The sequence below is a fragment of the Gallinula chloropus genome, assembly GCF_964237585.1.
Source record: "Gallinula chloropus genome assembly, chromosome: 2".
Taxonomy (NCBI): domain Eukaryota; kingdom Metazoa; phylum Chordata; class Aves; order Gruiformes; family Rallidae; genus Gallinula; species Gallinula chloropus.
Window position 1 is genome coordinate 79558255 of NC_140086.1, and position 16496 is coordinate 79574750.

Genomic DNA, 16496 nt, shown 5'->3' on the forward strand with positions numbered 1-16496 from the left:
TGCTGCTTTTTCAGGTGCAAGCTGTTTGCAGCTACGTTCAAGCCTTACTTAGATACCTGTTGCTGTATGCTGTGTGCATGTAATTAAGCAGAAAAAGGCAAATTACAATCTTACTTCATTTTTTTAGCATTTGACCTGCTGTTACACGTGGACTGAGAGGAGGAGGAGGATGGTAGAAAGGTTGCAAACATGAAATCAAGGATGTAATGGGAAGTAATCTTACAGGGGACATCCGAAGATAGGGTTGCATGTCAGTGGGATGGTCTTAATTCTCAGTAGTTCCCTGAAAGGTAATGGGGCATTGGAGTACCAGCCAGAGGGGAGGTAAATCACCAGGCTCTCACCTCTGATGGCAGCAGTAGAGCTCTGCTGTCAGAAAGCTGCTCCATAGCCCCCAGTGCTGCGCAATCACTTCCTAAAACAACAACTATTCCTGGGTTTAGAAGTAAACAAGTACAGAATGTGTTGGAGGGAGGTGGAGGTGAAAGGAGTCAGCTGCAAATAATAACTGATAGTCTTTGCAGCAAAATATTTTACAGCAAGTGCTTACCCAGAGCTGTGCTACCTAGTCAGCCGGAGCTCTGTTAATAGCATGGCAACGGTCTTCTCCGCTTTCTGTTGCTTCGCATCCTTCTGTCTTCACTGGAGCTCATTAGCTTCACTTTTGAACTCTTGTTGCTGCAGCAGTTAGTCTGAGTTAGATCTATCTGTTTCTTTACTTCCCAAAGGATTTTTCAAAAACGTGTTTTATAAAGTACTGGGTGTAGTCAGTCCTGATCAGCAAGATGCTTCCCATTATTACCATAAATTAAGATCATAGACATGTATGAAGTCTTGTTTGGCAAGCATACGTGATTTCACAAACATTCTTCATTGTTCTCTTTCTCTTTCTTAAAAACAGATGTCCATGTGTACAGACCATGTTGCAAATAGGCTCAAGAGCCTCTCATAACAGGGGAACAAAGCTTATTTGCATGTCCCGGTATAACTGTAGCTGTGCCATCTCTTGAACTGCAGAGGGTAAAAATTGTATCTGTAGTATTTCTGGCCACTGCAAATGTAAAACTGGTATTTAGCTGAATGTTCACAATGTACTCTTTCTGGTGCATGATTTGATTCATAGAAGCCTTTGCTTAAAGAATTTTTAAGGAATTAAAAAGTTTGGTTTCTTTTTCATTAAAATGTTAGAGTACATGTGAAGTTACTAATTATCTGCTCCTGTTTAAATGGTGTTTGTTCCCCACTTTTTCACAAAATCTGAAGGAGGAAAAATGCATTCAGATTTAAAAAGAGAATAGGGTTTGAGTAATGAATTGGCAAGAAACTACTGAAATTAATGAGTATTGTAGTTTTGCCTTTATCTGACATCATTTGGAGAAAGCAGCGATGATGGTAGGAGGAAACCAATTCTCATGGTAATTCCACCCATTCCTGAAAGTTGAAAATGCTCTGCATTTGAGTCAAGTGTTGATAAATATCAAAGTTGTTTATGGTTATCTGGCTGGAAAGAGAGTTGAACAGTTTGTCTGAGACTGAATACTGGAAATAACATCTTTTTTTCAGTTACCTTATGAGCTAGAAGAAACAATAGGATGTATGTGTTTCAGTCCCTACGTGGATCATGTGAGTCTATATTTCACTTGGGAAATTTAAGAGGCAAATCTCATGGATGAAATCCAGGGAATAAATCTGCAAAACCAAAATTTATCCTGAAGTTATTAACCACCTGGGGGCTGTTTTTTGGAGGAGGAAAGGTGGTTGTGGGAGTAGAGAGGATTCTCATTTGGCTTTGAAGAAATACATTTACTGTATGTGCAATAGATTGCTTAAAAGAATGAATATGAATCAAACTAGCTTTCTTTTTTCCTCTTTCATAACATTTTATGGTATATCAAGCTTCAGAAATAATTCATCCATAAAACAGGATGCTTTTACTATAGAGTAATTGTTAGCAAATGGTATCCAAGAGAGGATAAGAGGTCTCTGAGGACTGGACTCAGAGGATGCAGTGGGGAGAGTCCAGTATTACTAATGGGTTGGTGTAATTCTTGGCGTACATCCACCTCTACACTTTGAAAGTCTATTCTTTTAGAATACAGATGGAAGCTGTTAAGTATGTGCTGTGTGTGCTTTTCCATCTCCACGAAGAGCATGCAACAAAAATCCTCCTGAAACTGAGCTCACGTATCAGCTATATAGTTACATGTGCAAAGGTACTGCTTTCCTGACCTGCGTGTCCTTCCTCACTGTTCTTGCTACATGGCTTTTTTCAAACCCTTTGGCTGCAGGACTTGCAAGAGGGTTAGCTGAAGGTCCTGTTTCTTGGTTGGTAAAAACAGAACTAATTGTCACACACTGCCAGTGTATTTACCCTGTGCTTGCATGTGTGATCCAGCCGCTTTGTTGCACTAGCAGTCATGCAGACAGCCAGACCCCAGCAGAAAATGCTGTATTCCTTCCTCCTACCCACCCAAGGGAAGGGGGAAAAAAAGTTCTCAGGTGTAGGAGTTTACGCAAGAGAGATACTAATGTCCTTCCCAAACTGCCATCCCTGCTCCTGAACCTGAAGATAGAGGCTCAGAGGTGTTTTTGCTCTGAGTGAGCTGATAAGATCTACAGTTTCATCTGAATGGCTCCTAAGTTTTGTCTCCTGTAATTTGGATATATCTTTCCAGTCACTTGAAGCTCTGGCTTCAGTCATCTAGCTGTCAGGTGTGTTACCTGCTTTGTGAAATAAGCCAGGACTGGGCAGCAGAACAGATCAGGTGTGTGTATGGAGTTAGTACCAGGCAGACTTCTGCCTCCTCTCCTTGGACGTCTAGTCTCTCTCTGACCTTGTGAAAGCACTGTGTGAAAAAGGAATCATTTCAATGTGTCTGTTACCTCCAGCTCCTCCTCAAACCAGCTAGTCTGTTCCTAAAGACTTCTGAAAGATGTAAAAGGAAAACATATGCTCTTCCCAAGGAAAAATAGTTAGATTTATAACACAAACTTCATGTAATAAGGACCTATAAATCCAATTCTGAAATGAGAAATAAACCCTTTTATATAAGCCTTTTTGGAATTTGCTAAAGTGGCTATTCTTATGTATCACTAGTGAAGCATATTTAACATGGAAAGTGGTGTACTTCTAGGTTTAAACATCAAAAAAGATGATGGGAAAACAAGTAGTCAATATTGGGGTGGCTTCATAAAGACCAAGAGAGAGACCAAGGTGATTATTAATGAAATTTTGGAAAGAAGGTTGAACTTTGATTACATACCAAGAAAAATATGGCTGCCTCTTGACCATCTTGTCACATTTCCCAGAGCATACCTGTAACTAATCATTTGATGCATACAGTTTTGTATAGTGGTCAAAAACCTGTACTGAATGGATGGGCTTAAACTGAGCAAAGCAGAACCACCTCAGCTCATATTTCAGTTTAATTTGCCTCTTGCTATGTTATAGCTCTATTTTAAACGAATTACTTCAGTGAGGCAGCGGCGTAAGAATGAGCTATCACCTTACATAATGAAAGTTTCCCCTAGGTGCTCATTGCAAGACTAGTAACGAACAGTGTGTTCATAATCTGCCTTTGAACGTGGCTACAGGCAGCTGTAACAATCCATTGGATTTGCTCATCAAGACTTGCGCTGACTCTGTCTCCTTTATTGGAGGTAATGAGAAGAACAGAATTTTAGGTGGTGTAAATAGATTCCATCCTGCTTTGAAAAGACAGCATTAGTAATGTGACAGCCTTTAACCTGTAAGGATTGGTTTTCCTCACAAGGAATAGTAAAGTACGTTTATTAAACCACTGCTGTTTTTTTGTTTCCTTGTGTTTGAGGAGGGAATTGGTCACCTCCAGTCAATCTTCTTGGATGACTGGTTAAAAAATCCAACCGAAAATACATGGGTTGTTTAAGAAGAGAGCTTCATAGAAATCCATGTTCTAGATGCATGGTATGAATTGCTGGGGAGTTGATGAAAGCAATGTTTTATTTTCAATAGAAAAAAGAATAAAAGCTGATTAAATTCCTTATCTTGTTTCTTCCTCATGTTTTTTTTCCCTCTAAAATTAGGCTTAGAGTTGAGTCTATAAGCTAAAAAAGCTGATTATTTTTAACATGATTGTTATTGCTATTGATACTGATTTTTTTCCCTTCTCCCTCCTCCTGTTTTGTGTCTAATTAAAGCAACTAATAAGACTTTTAGTTTATTGCGTTTCAAAAGTTGTATGTTTGCTATTTTTCTTTCCTTTTTTGTTTCCAGTTCTGGATATCTCTGCCATGAATGTGTCACATCATTTTCCTGTGGCCACTTCAGTAACAGTAGATGTTTAGGAGTCAAGGAATGATTTGAGGAATCCAGGTTTAGATGACTGGATGAACAAGGCAGTTCAGATCATCACCTTCCTCCTGATCCTTTACTAGGAATAAATGAAACAAAAACAACAGAAAAGTTACGTAGTAAAATGTAGCACACGTGTGATGTGGGCTTGATCATACCCAAGAAAATTCAACAGTGCATATTTTATTCCTGAACAGGCTATAATCGAGTTAATGAGTGTGGCATTGATTGATTCATTTTTTTCATACTCAGTGTATTTTAATTGCACCTCGAGATAAAATGTCACATCTTCCATTAATTTATAGCTTGCTTGTTTTAAAACAACTAGACCAAGGAGTTATCTTTCCTCTTTTAGCTCAATCTTTATTGATTGATGAAGTTGTGGAGGATTATATTACCCATTCCCAGTCCCTTAACATACTTCATCCTGAACAGGCATCTGTGCAGAAGTTTGCCATTATGACTTTCAATAGCTATCTGCTATTCAACCTTGACTGTGAGTCTGTTTTAAAAAAAAATTAAATTTTCAGGGTCACTGACCTTTATTAAAATCATGTGTGCTCCTATGCATTGCACAGGTTGCATTTCCATCTGAAGACAAAAAATTTAAAACCAGTGTGGTTTCCAATCAGTGTGATCTAAGACTGCTCTTGTTAATGTAGTTACTGAGGTGAGGTTGAAGCCAGAGGAAGTCGTCTGTCAGCACCTACAGTCATCTAGTTATGCAGTGTGGAGGTTGATAGCAGTGGCATGGCAGGAAGCGCCTGACTCTGCTCATTAATACTAGAAAGTTCAGCCTTTTTTGATGCAAAGCAATGTTAGTATAATTAATTTCTATCACTATACTAGTATCAATTAGTTGGACTAGAAGGAAATGGTTTTTTTTGTGTAGGAATTTTGGAATACTGTTTTTGTTGCTGCTTTGGCCATTCCATCTTCCAGCCCAATTCCTTTAATTGGTTTCCTAATATTTTTTTTTTTCGTTTTTGAGAGCTACAGCAGTGTAACGTTTGGAAAGGGAAAATGACCAGAGTTATTGTATAGCCCCAAAGCTAAACGATAGCAGTATATTATTATTAAGATTATGGCAGAGTTCCTAATTCAAGATTGATGTGTTTGTACAGCTGTTGCTAAAGCTGTGGCTCCAAACAATCGCTAGTTGTTCTAGCGAACTCCTCTGCTTTGAATCAAGAGGATGGGGGGAAAAGAAAAAAAGACTGCTAAAATTGCTGTTGGATTAGTGTGTGTATTTAGGTTAACCTGTAACTGCAGTAGGTGAAGAGAAGAGGAAATGAGTATTGTTTTAGTGCAAGTAGTCTAATAACTTGGGGTTTTCAAACAAGTAAAATTTGATCATCATTATTTCCTTTGGAACATTTATTACTGTGGGTTGTCTCTATATATGAACTTGGCTAATACCCTTGAATATCTGCTTAGCAATTATTAACAACATCTGCACTTTCTGTTTCCAGATATGTTTACTGACACTTGTCATATCTTCTTTTGGTTTTCCCAGAGAACTTTTGGAGGTTTTGTCATGTGTTGGAAATCTTTGAGGCATTTGTAAAAGAGAGAATAAAACACATCTACATTCATCATCTCTTAGAGGTGGCCCATTTTAAATACATCTCAGAGGTTGTACTTCCTCAAATGTTTCTAAACTTGTGGACAAAAGAGAAAAAATAACAATATTGACTCACTATTTTGTGCAGATTTCATGTGTGATTTGTACTTGTGCAGCTTGTTTTTATCACATACATAATGGTGGTTGAAGCTAATTTCCTCTCTGTTTCAGAAGCGCACCAGTAGAGCTGCGAGAGTCCCCTGTTTCCTTTTCAGATCAGACTTTCTCAGACTTGCTTGTAATAACCCAGTTAATACGTAGCCGCCTTCTGTGGAGTAGTGGAGGATGATTTAAAACCTGCATGCAAAAAATTCCTTCCATTGGGATGCTCCGCGTTGCTGAGCTGCTGCACGGGGAAGCACGAAATGCCTTGCTCTAAATAACCTCTGTGATCATGATCCTTCCTAATGCGATTTCTGCAGACGTGCTTCTCTCCCTCCCTTCCCAACGTCTTTCTTTGCTTTCAGCAAAGCTGCAAACTTGCTGAATGCATTTAGTTGTTGCCAGCAGTTCTGTTCTCTATACTGATAGGGACATTTTTGTTTCCTGTCTGTTCATATCTTCCTCTTCTGGACTGATGCACACAGCGTATCTGATGTGCTGCTGTGTGCCTTCAGAGCTGTACTGCTAGGCCTGGCGTTTATTTTTACCCATTTCCTAGGGAAAAATTAACTTTGCGGCAAAAAATTACAGTAGCAGATGATAAAGCCTTACAGCTTCAGTAACAGACGAGCAGAAATGGCTCCTGCAGTTGCCCCAATTAAAATCTGCAAGTGCTTATCACCAATCTTGTGTCAGTAGAGGTTTCCATTTGTAGTATGTGACACACAGCTCTCCGCCGAGAGCAGAGATGCAGCTTTGCTGTTAACATCACACAGCGTGGCTCTTCAAAAGTAGCTCGCACACAGCACGCACAAGACAAATGGCTTGTCAACAGCCAGCAAAGCTCTCTGTCTGGTGGTGTAAGCACCAGCACTGCCTGCGAGCCCAGGCCCAAAGCTTCTGCCTTCACTCTTTGCCTTCTTTGGCTCAGACCTCGCTTCTCCCCACCAGCAAGCTGCTTGTTTTTGCCAAAGGGAGGGAGGGCTGTTGCGTGGAGCAGTTGGAAGGAAGCTCCCGCTGCCAGCTCCCGCTGCTTCGGGAGCTGCGCTGTGCCCTCACCCAGCTTCTTGTGCTGAGACAGTGAACTGTTGAGCAGCAGCGTGGAGCAGCCTAGAAGCAAGGGGTGATGACTTCTACAGTTCTACCTAGTATGTAGGCAGTGGCCCTGGGCCTGGACCACGGTCATTCCAGGTATTCACCACTCCCATTGCATCCTTTCTTCTGGAGGAAGGGGTGGATGGGCCATACCTTCATCTGATCTTCTACTTCATTCATCCCGAAGTAGCTGGATATCGCCAATGTTAGGCAGCTGGCAAAACCAGCACAGAAATAAGACATTTATCAAATCACATGAGACTGTAGTAAAGCTCCAAAGCACCCACACTTTGAAAATGGGTGATGTAGTTGAGACTTTGTGAAAGACCTCAGGAGTAATTGGTCTTAAAAGCTACTGTATTTGAAAAGAAACAGGGAAATTAACCAATGCTGTAGGAAAACTTGCTTTCTAATGCAGAAAAGGAGTATTTATCTTTTTTTCTATGTTAGAGATAACTTAATAACTAAGGTATTCACCTCAATATTCTTAATTGCGTGGTATGTGTCAGCACCTGTAAGGGAATTAACTTTATGTAATTTAAATCTGCCAGTGAATATCTTGCCTACTGTAGCTCTGCAGAGCAAATAATATTACGTGGTCCTTCATGGTGATGTAAAGTAATGTCATATGTTAGGAGGCACAGATGAAGTGCGAGAGAAGTAGCTAGCTGATGGCCCCAGTTGTACCAAAGAAACTCACTGGAGATTATTTATAGAAAGGAGGAAACGTTGCCTGAAAATTAGAACATAGACTTCTGTTTATTAGCTCTTAAGTAAAAGCTTAAAAGCCCCTCTCTGCAATTAATGCTTAGTAGCAATGCACCCACCCTTCCAGGGGGAGATAATCATTAAACTGATCAGGGCACTTGTTTGGATCTGTAGAGAGACAAGAGAGGCTCAGTGCACTGATACAGAGTGAGAACTTGACTAAGAAACAGTGCTAAACGATGTAAATCTGTCCTTGGCCTGTCCTGCCGGGCATGTGGATGTAGCTGTCTTAAAATCTGAGCAAACAGGTGGTCAAAAGAGGAGCTGAGATCAAGATGTTGCCTGTTAAACTGTAAACTGCGTACGGGAAAGCTGAGATTTAATCTATTAAAAACTTGTGGTTTTCACAAACCATGAAACTAAACTTCAGCAGAGCGAGTAACTTTTAATACTTACCACTTGTGACACAGAATATATTTCTCTCCAGATATAGGAGAGAACAACAGCGCATTGCAAAGAATTAAATGCACCACAAAGTCCACTTTCCCATTCTGTAGAGCTACCTTGGGCTTGTAGTAAATAGATTTGGGGTTTTGGATCCCTGTGGTCTGAATTCCAGGGAGCACAAACAGAACTACTTCTGTTAACCTGGGAAAGTTTTTTCTGGCACAGCATCATGCTGCTTCCTGCTTAAAAAAAAAAAAAAAAAAAGAAAAAGGGAGAAAGAGGGGGGAAGGGGAGGGAAATGAGTGTAGATGCAAAACTGTTCTGCAGTTCCAGAGGAGGACCTTTTCCATCTAAATTTTGTTGGTGTTGAACTCCTAGGTGTAGTGGTTGATGTATTCACAGCTCTCTCTGTGTGCAAGTTATAATGCCTCTGAAATCATTTAAAAATTTAAATGTAGAGCTTTAATTTTATGGGATTGGAAGGCAGGAGAGGGTATTTTAAAAAATGATAAAATAGTAATAATATATGTACTAAACCACTCAGGCATATGCCACTCATTTTCTAACTCAAATGAACAGTATATTCTTTTTGCCCTAAATCAGAGATTTTCTTTGTGCTTTTCTCTAGCGCTGTTGCAGATATGTCTGTTGGATGACTTCTTAATTTCAGAAAGATCTTTAGAATTTATTAAGATGACAGTCTCTGTCTTGGGGGCAGGGTATTTATTTTTTTTAATTGCAGATATGCTTGTGAGGCAGCTTAATATCTCATTAAGGGAAGAGTATCTAGCCTGAAGCTTAGAATTCTAGTCTATCTGACATTAACACAATCAGCTTTGGATGACTTGAAAGATTTAATTGTGTAATGCATTTAAATTCCAGTCCTCTGGACTAGTGTCTGCATCAGTCAAAATTAATGCTGATAACTCGTTAATCAGAGAAGATACACTAAGGAGTTGAACTCTTTGTCTATTCACACACTGAAAATCTTAAAAATGGCATCTCAGCACAGTGTGTAGCTTGAAATAAAAGGCAGGAGAGGTTTGCTGACCAGAGATGAAGAGTAGCTGTGTGTGTGTGTTCCTCTCCAAACGTGAATGCAATTGAAGGCTTTTCTTTCTGTGTACTGAGTACTAGCTTTCTGCATTTTGTGATAGTAATACACCATGATGGCAGTCTAAGGAGGGTACCCAGCAGGACAGAAATAAAATTCCTTACATGTACAGAAGTATCTGAATGGTCTTGTACATGGCAGTCCCCAGGCCGAAACACTGCGTGTGTGTGTGGCTACACAGAAAATAAACCTCATGCTCTTTCTTCAAGCTTTCCCCATCTCATCTAATAGCAAATGATGACTGTGTACATGGCCAGGGTTTTATGGGTTTTTGTCATCAGATGCTTGTAAACTATTTTTGCTTTCTCTGATGGTGCGTTGTCTTGGCCCAAATTTGGGCTTGTGTGTTTGTAGGTAAACGCAGGCTTGGGAGATCACTGAACCCCACCTGTTTCCAACTTACGTACTGAACATGCAGGCGCATCAGTGTTGGCTCATGCTCTCTCCAGTTTGAACCAGCAAGCAGCTCTTGGTCCCCAAGTATTTGTGACGTACCTGCATCGCATCTTCCTGATCAGCTGGTTAACTGCTCTCTGAGGTGGTTTTCATGGCTCTCAGTGTTCATGGTGGATGGCAGTTTGCAGGGGCGGATTGACATGCCAGGTGGGGCTACTAGGTTTGCTTTGCTCCATTTTTCACTCCTTCCCCCATCCCTCTTTCTTAGGCCAGAGATGGTGAAATGTTTTCAGTCCTGGTTTCATAGCCTTCTGGGATTAGAGATGCAGACCAGGCATCAAACAGGCTTGGTTTGATTCCCTGGGTTAGGAAGTTGGGTTTTTGTAGGCCCTTGCTTTCCTTGTAAATACTAAAACTCTAAAAACAGCAATGTGGAAATAGTTAATACAAAGCAGAGTCTTTCAAGTCATCAACTAGCTTAACATGGCTGATTTATTTTTTAGGGGAAAAAAACCAACTTTATTAATCACAGATGTGCATGTTTCTAGTGTTAAGAAAGCTGGGACTAGAATGAGAATTCCCATTTCCCCTCCAGTTTCAAAAATGTGCCTGTCTGTTGGAGGTAACTTTATCTTCTGGTGTGAGGGGGTCAGAACCCATGCTGCCTGCCCTTTTTCTTTAGCTTCAAAAATATATTTATGGACTCAGAGTGAACTCCCTGACCTCGGCACCAGAGCAGCATATGTGGTTTTTACTTTGAGAGGGCAGTTAAATGCTGCCTTTTCTTATTGTGGCTATGAATTATAAAACAAAGCCCATCCATTAGGCTTTTTTATATACTTTATTGAATTACAAAGCTGTCTCTACTTGAGCAAATAGCGATTTTATTAAATTTGATGATTTCTTGTTGGATTGGTGTTGCTGTTTGCGATCGTTACATGCATGTTGGTTTTTTCTCTCCAAGATGGCCATCTGTTGCATTTATCTTTTTCTAAAAGGGAATCTGACACTCGCTAGAAAGTTTACTGTACTTGAAACACAGTTGGGGTTAGCATACCCCAAATTTATTCCATCTGTTTTGGTTTTAAAAGTCTGTGTTGTTCTTGGTTTGATTTTGAATACGCCTTTTTCCTCTTAGCCTGTTTTAGTGATAAAATACTCTTAAGCGACCCTAGAAAAACAATTTGCTATGTAGTCATAAAGGAAACAAAGCCCATTTAGTGTAAACATTCCCAAGCATGATAATCAATCAAACCAAGTCTGTATCCCTAGTTACATGGATAGAAGTCGTATATAGTGATGAGGCAGGGGGGAAATACACTACCCGTGTGGCTGTTCTCACGGTGGAGGTGAAAGGTCTTTCTGTGTTCTTGAAAATGCCTGTATTGGGTATTGATACTCCCTAACACTTGCAACTGACAATGCTTCTACTTAAATATATGAACTTAAGCACGTAGGTTTTTTGCATGGCTCTGCTTTAGTACTGTAACTGGTCTCCTGAGGAAGTGGATGGGAGTAAGAATTGGAGAATCTGGACTGCTGTCATATGGGATGGAATGGTAAAGGGTGTCACTGGGAAAATAGTGGCATGAAATGTTTGTAGTGAGCATTAACATTGACCTATGAGGCTGTAGGGATGCTTTTTTCAGATTTAAGGAGGGGGAAAAAGAGCGGGTCTGATCTCTGAAGAGGCTAGTGGGCTGCTATTCCATTCAGGTTAAGGCTGGTAATGTTAAACCCTTTTTTTTTTTTAAATATCTTTTAAAATAAATTTTACATTTAAGCTGAAGCGTTTATGGCAGTGCAGTACTTTTCTTTCTTTTAAGCTTTGCCTTCTTCCCTAGTGTTTTCATGCTTTAAAGAGCAAACTGGACCAGTGCTATCATTTGGTGCACTGCTTACACTTTGTCCACTTTTATGATTCCCTGCAGCCCTAATAATACTTCAGTGAGTATTTCATATTAAATGATGCAGAAGGGAAGATGAGAAGCAGTTACATGCTGCATGCCAAATGAAAACTAATGCTGTGTGGGAGGGTATGGCTAAAGTATGTGCTGCGAAACATGTCTGGCTAACATTGTTTTGTCTGTTAGATCCTCTCCACTTGAGCGGAGTGTACGTATCTCTTCCTGTTCTCTTCCCTCCAACCCACAAACTCTTGGCTGACTTGGGTTAAGAGTAGGAGTGCTACACCAAAAGTTCAGTCAGACAAAAATACTCAATCTCCCACAGTTTCAGGGGCTCTGCATTGCACAATCCAGTTTTACAAGAAATTTGGTAGTTAAGTGTTGATTGTCAAAAGCATGGGTGATAATTTGAGGAGGTGGAATACAGGCTTTATAAAAAGAACTGCAGGCATGTTACATGCTTAGGGATAGGCATGTTGATGTAAAAGGGAGTCTTATGTAATCAGTTACTGCACCACCACACTGCCTTTTTTCTTAGAAAGGAGTGATTGTAAAGGAAAGCAATACAACAGACACAAAAACACAAAACAGTACATGGTGAACTTCTGCAAAGGCTTAATTGCTTTTTCTTAATAAACAAGTGAATGTGCTGTATTCTATTTGTATGGAAGGAACTTGTATGACCTGTTATTTGGACAAAAAATATATACAAATTAAAGAAAAACTTGGCTGAACGATTAAAACATCTTTAACTTTGAAAACAAAAGCATTCACTGTGCTTTGAGACTCTTAAAAGAACACCAGCAGTGTTTTCTCCTCTTCCCAATAGCAGGGTGGCTGAGGGTCATTTGTCAGCTGATGATTTCTGAAATAAGGGTATCTGATAAAAATGAAGAGGTGCATGATACAGTGAAAGTAAAGTTCAGTTTGAGAAGTCATAACTTCTTAGAGAGGTTTAAGAGAGGATTGTTTTGATTCCCATGGAGAGATAGCAGATGGTTAGAAGTTTTTGTTTGGATTTCTTTTTTAATAAGCATACCACTTGATTTTTAAATTAAAAAAAAAATCTGTGATGATGTGGATGCTGATGGCTAGTAGGCTTGCTTTTCTTAGGTTTGTGCTGATGTGGACCCTTAAGTATTAGCCCAGGGATGTTGAAGAATACTCATTGCAATTTGAAAACCACTGTTAGAGGTAATTAATTTCTTCCTTGTGTTTCCTTCTTCAACAAGAAGATAAGGTGGTAATTCTGTAGCATAGCTATCCCAAGATTTAGAGACAAAGCAGACTAGTGCAACTACATCTGCTTTTGGATAGTACCCATTTCTTAAAGCCTTGAGACCAGGTTAATGGCATAACAGGAAGTCTCCTTACCTGTGTGCAGCACAGCTACAGCTGTGGCTAGGAGATAATTCTGCAGATGAACCCTGAGTCTGGAAGACTTGCTTTGAAGTGCTAGCAAATAGCTTGTTGGACTTAGAGTATACTTCATAAAATTTATCTTCTGCTTTGTTGAAACAAGATGAAAGTGGTGGTAAATAACATTTATTATGTACATGTTCCTACAGTGTAAGCTACAGGAGTTCTTGGCATCAGAGCGGATGTATCTTAAGTCACATGCCATTTGGGTTTTATTCCTTTAGAGAAAAATCTTGACAGATTCCAAGGAAGGGATGCCCTTTTTTGGAATGGCTTGAAAAGGAGGGGAAAATAAGAAGTTCCAACATATGATATTCACATTTTGATGAGGATTCATTCATGTCTCTTTCCCCATCTCTATTGAAAGACATAATTTGCACTTAATACTCTATGGAAACTGAGCAGGCTCAGTCAAATTCCTTGACCCAAGGCATTTGGGTGTACAATAAAATGTATTGCCACATCAGTGTGACTGTTATTCTGCAAAACTCAAGCTCTCTCTGGTCAGACTGCAATATGCTTCATACCGAAAAGCTGCCAGAAGAGGTGACCTGAACATCTGTTTTGAGCTTCAAGAAGGAACACAAGCACTGTGCTTAATTCCCAGGAGTGGAAACATTCAACAAAACATTATTTATGTCATCCTTATATAAACTATCTATGTGCAAAAGTGCACACACAAGGGGAAAAAAAACCCATATTTGACAACCTAGGAGAGTCTTGTTAATACCCTGGTGGTAGATAATATTCTTAGGAGTGGTGTAACAAGAAGGTGTCCAGAAAAAAGGTATATTATTAGGAAAAGAAAATTGCTGGGGAAAAAAGCATTGTGCTGCATGGGGGGAAAAAACCACAGCTGGCCTGTGGGACTCACAATAGCTAACTGGTGGGTGTTCGCAGTAAGCATTTGGGGCAGTTCAAGTGGTAGGAACCTCAATGGGAAAGTAGGGTTTTCCTTGTGCATGTGGGACTATGGCTTGAGAAAAGTGTATCCTTTTGTTTGACTGCAGAACTTCAGGCATTGTCCTGCTGAGAAACACTGCTGATCCTCAGATTTGAACAAATGGGGTTTTAAACAGATGTTCTGTGCCTTTTTGAAATAAAATTTTAAAAAACCCCAAACAAATAAACAAAACAGCCAACGGTCTGAGAATATTTAAGGAAAAGACAGATACTTAGTTGTTCTCTGGATTCTTCTTCCCCTTTTCCCAAGGGTAGGGAAAATAAATAGATAATGAAAGTAACTGGAGCATTTGTAATAAAATTTGATGTTTGAAAAGTAATTTACTTATCTCATTGAGGCAATTGTTTTTATTCTCCATGTCCATGCTCAAAGCAGTATACATTAAAAGATAAAACAACCATATCCTTCCATAAAGTTAGATGAGATACAGAAAGTACAATCGACTATCAAATAAGTGTAAGCAGTGGTTAGTATGAATTATAATTGAGGCCAGAGCAACGTAAGGAGGCTTCAATTGTATAATCATATAAATGGTGCTTACGTGTGGGTGGCCACGTTCAGCACAAACGCTGATAGTTGTGGTATTGAAGGCCAGATTATTTCAGAATAATCTGGTCGATTCATCCATAAATCCAGTCTGATGTCTGTTACTGCATCCATCATTTGCCTTGGTGCTCACGAGTGTCCCAGCTTTAAAATGCTCCCCCCACTCTTTTTTTTTCCAGACTCCCTTTCAGTCTCCAGCAATGATGCCAGTCCTCCTGCTTCAGTAACATCACTGCAGCCCCACATGATCGGTGCACAGAGCTCCCCAGGCCCCAAGCGCCCCGGCAACACTTTGAGAAAGTGGCTCACCAGCCCCGTGAGACGCCTGAGTAGTGGGAAGGCAGATGGGCATGTCAAAAAACTGGCCCACAAGCACAAGAAGAGTCGAGAGGTTCGCAAGAGTGCCGATGCGGGCTCTCAGAAGGATTCCGATGACAGTGCAGCCACCCCACAAGATGAAACCATTGAAGAGGTAAGCACAGCTTCCTGAGACTGGCTTTTGTGTTTTTCAGAGAACTAAATTTGTCGGGTGAGGTGGCTCCTCAGTTGGCTGCCTAGCAGTTGGGTGAAGTGGCACGTGCCCCGTGCTCATTCTTGATGACTGCTGTGCTCTGCATAAGTGCTGTGCCAGGCACAGTTTGTGCTCTTCTGCATGGGCAACTTTAGTAAAACTCTGTGGAGAAGGGTCTTTTGGTGAAAAAGAGAAATGGGGGAGTAAAAAGTCAGTCTTCGGCTTTGCTCTCTGATCCTAGTCACAAAAGCAGCTTTGTGAGTAGAGCTGCTTCATTTTCTGTGAATAACCAGGTCATTTTGTATTTCTTTTTTTTTTCTTGTTATGGATTGGGGGAAATACAAGGAGAGCTGCCTAACTGCTTAAAGGGGTATTTATGTCTTGAGCAAGAATTAGAGCACAGAAAAATTACTGGCCCTTCAAATCAAAAAGTAGTCTCCATCAGTCAAGTAAGAAACATGTCAGTTTTCATTGCAGGGAGGGAAAATGGGAACTATTCCAGACTTTACCACCAAGGACATCTACTGAAGGTTTCCCTTCCTTCCACAACCTTCTGAGCCTGGAACTCATGTGTGGGCAAACCCTGCCTCTGGTTAGGTGCAGACAGAGCCAGATTCTCTTCTGTGACAGACCAGTGCTTCAGCCTGAAATGAATGAATGGCATCTTACCGCTTCCAAGGGCACAGCCACTTGGGAGCTGTACAGTTACTGCCTTTTACCAGGCCTTGATCTGAAACTAGTGGTGTTGGTAGTTCTCATACAGAAACCTGATCTGTGATGCCCAATTAATTATTTTAGTACATGTTTTGCTGCAAGCTTGGAATGATGGTGAAGTTAGAGTAAATGTAGAGAAAGCAGAGGCTAGGCAGCCTGGTGAATTGGGAGATGTGGTTTTGGAAGGAATATTGGCCTCTGTCCTTGAATGTCAGACTGTAGAAAGAAACCCTTTGTGATGCTGTTGCAGCATTGTTTCGGAAATACCTGTTATTCCGCAGTTCTGTGAGGGAGACAAAAACCTAAGGCAGTAACTTAAAGTCAGGAAACACTAATCACCTATGCCTTCTTCCTTTAAAGATGCTTAAATTATCCTGTGAGGCAATTAACACTAAGCTCTGGCTGATTAAAATCATGGTTCCTTGGACAGTGGGAAGGACTGTCTTACAATACAACAGTAAAAATCATACAAGCAGTCTCCTCTCTCTACATTGAGGATGGGGTGTGCAGGAAGGATAATTGGGACTGAACTGGGAGAGCAATCATGGCTTTGGTAACACTTTTCTGCAGTAAACTTCGAGCTGAATGTCTTGTTCTCAGTATCTCAACCCATCTG

At 40.3% G+C, this 16496-nt stretch overlaps 1 protein-coding gene across 1 annotated transcript in view; it reads left to right on the plus strand.

Annotated features, from left to right (window-relative positions):
- The window catches only part of TRIO (trio Rho guanine nucleotide exchange factor), a 251584-nt gene that overhangs the window by 201253 nt on the left and 33835 nt on the right, over nucleotides 1–16496 (plus strand). The window contains exon 35 of the mRNA XM_084260751.1: nucleotides 14835–15127. Within this exon, the coding sequence (XP_084116877.1) occupies nucleotides 14835–15127 (293 nt within the window). The remainder of the gene's footprint in view (nucleotides 1–14834; nucleotides 15128–16496) is intronic.